General features: G+C 44.1%; 1 protein-coding gene across 1 annotated transcript in view; it reads right to left on the bottom strand.

The window, feature by feature from the left end:
- Window positions 1-204: 204 nt before the first annotated feature.
- PLEKHB2 (pleckstrin homology domain containing B2) overlaps window positions 205-5,739 on the bottom strand; it is a 45,135-nt gene continuing 39,600 nt past the window's right edge. The window contains exon 9 of the mRNA XM_019503709.1: window positions 205-2,512. Coding sequence (XP_019359254.1) covers window positions 2,376-2,512 — 137 coding nt within the window. The 3' untranslated portion in view covers window positions 205-2,375. The remainder of the gene's footprint in view (window positions 2,513-5,739) is intronic.

Here is a 5,739-nt window from a genome sequence, read left to right as displayed (position 1 = left end):
AGCAAAAATGAAGTTCCTTTTCCTTATGCTATCACAACTGGGGATTTAGATATAATTATGCGCTTTCTGCACAGCACAAGCTCCCCTACTGCAGTCAATAGTGCTTGTAAAAATGTAGACCTTCTGCTAAATTACCAGCTTGATCTATTTTGTGCTTTATTTCCACTACCCATGGAATTTAACAAGATACATGAGAAATTGGACTTATGTTTAGTTGTTGTTTTATGTAAGTTACTTAGAACAGCATAGGAGGTTACACATGGGGATGCCACACAGCTAATCAGACTGCATGACTCAGAATACAGTTTATTATTGCTATTCATAATACAATCACTTTTATAGAAACCTTAAGGTTGAAAAGATTAACAAGTGTTAATTTAGGGTCCTGATCTTGGGAACTGCTCTTTATCCTCATCCTCCACAAACTTCAAGGATTGGGCTCTTTCAACTGCACTTCAATAAGTTGGATTGGTGCATGGGCCATTTTGCCTTTTGGGAAATGCATTCCTTTAAACAGAATTATTCCAGTCTGGAAAGGCCAGCAAATGTGTACTGTTTTGGTATGACAATATCTTGTAACACACAGTCTAGGATGAATGCATGCAACTCCCATTGATTTCACTAGGAACCACTGTATTCATCCGGGGTGGGGGATAAAAAAAAAGCTCTGATATAAGGCCCATTGAAGTTAACTGAAAAAAAAAAACACATATCTACATATATGACCACCAGATTCTATCTATTTTCATTTTTCTGACATACTCTGGCTTCCAACCTTGAAGATTTTAATCTACTTCCATTTGGAAGATTAAAGAGGAAAAGCCTTGAAATATTCAAATAGAATCATTACAGGAAGCTCGAAGTGGAAGTATAAAAATAACTCATCTTTCTATAAAGAATAAAGCTTAGGCACCCTCATGTTCCATCCAGTAAGAGAGCACGTACAGTTCTCTTCCTTAGCCTTTTTCCACCCAGTCCAGTCAAACTCACTTTATATTATAAAGCAGGACTCTGGTCAGGTGTGAGTTTATGTCCTGTTTCAGTGTTTGCACTTAGACCATTGCAACACAGTCAGTAAGAATCTGTGCATGACTAACTAGTCAAGGGAGGGAAGAGCACAAACAAGTGTTTCTGTAATGGGAGGTGTGAAAGAGGCAGGGGAACTGTGGTAAAGGTGAGATAACACTCACTGTGGGAGGTAAGGGAAAGGTGTACATGTACAATAAAACTCAGACACACCAGGACTGTTCATGCACACAGGCAGGAACCCTCAGAGGTCAGTGGAGAAATGGATGAGGAAAAGTAGGCCTGCATCTCAGCTACATCATGCTAGCCTATACCATCAAAAGAGTCATGTTGCAGCCTGCAGGCAAGGCTGCCTTTCTTGTTTCCCTCTCAGTCTTTTTGCCTCCTCCCAAGCAAACTCCTCCTAACCCCATTACACACATGCAGGTTTGACATTTCTTCCAACTAACAGAATAGTGACAGAAGCACTGAACACAGATATGGGACCTTCCACACAACAGCTCTTTCCCCATCAATGTTTGGGACTGAGTATGGGGAATTAATATCTTCTGCTTATCCTGGTCCCAGAACTCATGAAGCCAGAATCTCACTACAATAGCACAGGCTGATTTCAACCCCTGCCTATCTCACCTTCATACAATTCTCTTAGTTCTAATATCCCAGTCCCAAGTGCCTGGGGAAGAGGCTAAAAGGTAGACTGTAAAGTAGGTTTAGACCTTGAGCACATACTGCAACAGTCCTCACCATTTGAGAATACAGTAACATTCCTGGAAAGGAAAATACCCAACAAGTAGAAAAATCAATCTAATCCCAAAAGGATTTTATTGAACTGCATATCTGTCTTAGAAATGTTTAATGAAGCCAGTGGTGCACACTCCCCACCTACTCTATTTCATTAGAGTTTGCTGCTAGCACACTGTGGAGTTGGCATTAGCAGCTGGACTAACTGGATTGTTCACAGCTTAAAAATAACTGCTTCTTCTTGAGTCTTTACATTAACAGTCTGTTCCATGAGTGGTGACAAATGGCAGCACTTATCACATTGGATTGATAGTAGTGCCGATCACTTCTCAGTGTACAGAACATACAAAGCCTCAGAGACAGGTTCTCTTAAAATCAGCAAGTGCCATATTTAGCCATATGTCAACTAAATTATGCCTTTTAACTCTTGCCTCAGGACAGTTTAAGAATCAGTTAAGTACAATTAAGATGTTACTACTAAAGACAGAACTACTGCATTTCTCATTAAAAACCTTTACAGTAAACAAGAGTACTTTGCAAAATATATTATTGCACACAAAGAATAAATACAGGTTTTTGGAGCTACAAAGAGGAGGATCCCGAGAAATCTAGAAGACCCAGAACAATGACCCCAGGGCCATTCCAGTTGCTGCTCCAGCAAGCATGCCCAGAGCGAGGTCTCCATCATTGTCACGGTAGCGTTCTCTAATGATGACATGGTTTGCAGGGGGCTGGCCATAAGGTCCTAGGAAACAAAAAAGTTTGGTTAGGAAAACTGGAGCATGTATAGCTTGACAGAGAAGCATCAACATGTTCTTTAATTTAAAATGTAAAGACCATAAGTATATCTCATCTTGTTGGTATGGTGGACAGCACCACTGCTTAGAGTCCACCCTGGAAAGTTCTCCATCCTGTTAAGAGAGACCATACACAATAACCTTCTTCAGTATCTCATGAAAATGGAGCAGTCTTGTGCAAGAGTGCACGGATGGGCATCCAGACATCTGCGGATTCTATGCCTCACTGTGCCATATGGCCGGTACCTTAGACAAGCAACTCTCACTTTGTTTGTCTGTTATGCAGTAATCAAAATGGGGATCTTGTATCATCATCAGCCTTGAAGAGATGCTGAGGCTTAATCCTTGTGTAATTGTCAGTTACTCTGAGATCTCCAAATGACATATGGTCTATGTAAGGACAGCACAGCAATACTATTATGGATAAGGCCATGCCAAACACTTCTCTGCATTGGTTTAGGTCTCCAAATACTTAGCAGCCTCTGCAACACTTCAAACAAGTAGAAGAAGAAATCTCAGGGAAAACAAATCTAGATGTAGCTGGAAGAGATAATGGCAGTGGGTCTCACCCTTTTAAGACTCAAGGCATCTCTCCAAAACTTTTCAAAAATTAGCAGTACCCCATTAAACACCCCCCCAAGATTACAATATAAATATTATAGATAGCATTAATTAATAATCTTATGCATTGATTAAATTAGGGGCGGGCAATTATTTTGGGCAGAGGACTGCTTACTGAGTTCTGGCAAGCTACCAAGGGCCGCATGGGTAGCCCTGCCCCTTGACAGGTGCCCTGCACCCTGGTCACCATCTTGTGACTAGAAGTCCTGCCCCCTAACCCTTGCCACCAGAAGTCCCTCCCCTTGTCCCCAGAAGTACCCCTTTCAGCAAGGAGTTTTGCCATCTCAGACCTAGAAAAATACCAAATTATATTCTAAAAACTGAACATCTACAACATTCATTAATTTTATTTCAAAAAAATATTTTTGTCCAGGTTTACATGTGTTTGTGTAGTGTACATAGAGGTGACTGTATATAATAGCTTAAAATGAAGTCTTACTCTTGTATATTGTAGGGGGGATGGGTATGTGGGGTGTGGTGGAGGATGTGGGTGTGTGTGGGGGTAGGATAGGTGTGGGGGATGTGGGTCTGCATGTGGATATGTAGGGTGTGGGTGGGTATGGAGTTTGTGGGGGGTTGTGTGGGGGACGGGTGGCTGGTGTGTATGAGGGGGTGTGGGGATCTGCATGTATGGCTGTGCAAGGGGGGTTTGGGTCCATGTGCATGGTGGGGTGTGCATGTGGAACTCACCCTACACACACACTGCCTCTCCCTATACGCACACACACCCCCCGGGGTACCAGCGCGGCCTCGTGCTCCCGCGTTGCAGGTGGGAGCCACATGGTACTGCAGCAGGGTGGGGGCAGGAAGGCAGAGAAATGGCTGTGGGTGGGGCGGGGCTGGGCTGTTCAGCTCTGCAGGCTACCCTGGAGTCCTACTGCCCCTAGCTCCTGTCATCTTTGACAGGCAGTTAGGAGCAAATAAATATTAATTTACTAAATATTTTAAGGTCCCCATGGGCTGGATAGAATGGCCTGGCAGGCCGAAACCGGCCCGCAGGCCATATTTTGTCCGCCCCTGGATTAAATCATTATAATCATACTATACTTTTCACCCCCCTGCTGCTGCTGCCGCCACAGCCAAGTGGAACTGCACTGAGCCAGACTGTGGCAGAAACAAGCACTTATGCTGCATCCTGTCCTGATCTGACCCCATAGGATGTGTCCTGGAAAAAGGTGCTCAGGGCAAACAGAAGTGTCACATCAGAGCCAAACTGAGAAGAAGCCACAGGATAAAGGCACACCTGCCTACATTACATTAAGTAGGCAGGTGCACCATTTCTGCTGCAGCTATTCCCAATCCAGCTCTGATGTGTGAAAACAGAAGCATGAGGGGAAGGTTCACCCCATGGTGGCAACAGCTTGGACATAAATGCCATTGCCACCAGGTACAATATCCCTGCGTGCTTCTGTTTCCAGAAGGCACATGAGAGGCAAACCAGGAAAAGCTGCTACAGAAGCAATGTGCCTGCCTGCATGATGTAATTCGGGCAGCTGCACTTTTCTGCTGCAGTCACTTCTCGGTTTGACTCCAACGTGGCTCCTGAGATGAGGCACGCAGGGCAATTTCACCCTGCAGTGGAGGCAGCATTGCAGCACCTCTGGCAGGTTTTTGCAGTGCCACAGTTGAGAACCACTGGCTTATGGTGGTAATTTAATTGAGTGTAAGTGTCACAGTGCATTTCTCCATTTATAGCACTCACTTTCCCCCAAGTTAAGGCACATAAGTCTGCATCATAGGCTAGTATATGGGTAACTTCCATCTCCAGGACTGATCTGGTATAGCTACTGGATTTAATGATAAACCTCTCACTGACTTCCAGTATGTAAAGATTGGTTGCTTAGAGATTGGGGCTTGATCCTGCAAGGTGGTGAATGTTTATCAGTCCCAACACCCAGAAAGGGACTTGAGGGCACATTGTAAGAACAGGTCTTTGACTTAAATTTGCAAACACAAATTCAGTGAAAAATCTGGAGATTGGAGATGGATCAGCCAAATTAAGCTCTGGCCATGTGTCTGACCTTAAGAGTTTACATGCATTTTTTAAAAACATATGTTGTGCAAGGAAACATCTACCTCTGGGTAACAGCAGCAACAATGCAGGTATCAAGCATAAACATGCAAGTTAGGACTAGTTGTTCATTTACACCAGACTTGCAATTAGGTCCATTTCTAAAAATTACTATGTCACACTTCTCTTATATGACAGACTTGAAAAACCCTTTAGGTCTCAAAGTCAGAAGAATTTTTTTAAACCTGTTCTTTTTTTAAACCTCTTCAAAAGAGAAGGCTGAGGGAGGATCCTGTGGCCTGTTATAAACTGGTTAGGGGGGATCAGCAGGCGCTGGGGGAGTCCCTGTTCCCCCGAGCGCCACAAGGAGTGACCAGGAACAACGGTCACAAGCTGGCAGAGGGAAGGTTTAAGTTGGACATCAGGAGGCGCTACTTCACGGTCAGGGCGGCTAGGGTCTGGAACCAGCTTCCAAGTGAGGTGGTGCAGGCTCCCACCCTGGGGGTTTTTAAGAGGAGGTTGGATGACCACCTTACTGGGGTC

Source organism: Gavialis gangeticus, unplaced genomic scaffold (genome assembly GCF_001723915.1).
Source record: "Gavialis gangeticus isolate Ggan-Ray unplaced genomic scaffold, GavGan_comp1, whole genome shotgun sequence".
NCBI lineage: Eukaryota > Metazoa > Chordata > Crocodylia > Gavialidae > Gavialis > Gavialis gangeticus.
The sequence above is the reverse complement of the archived record's forward strand: the minus strand, read 5'-3'. Positions and strand labels throughout refer to the sequence as shown.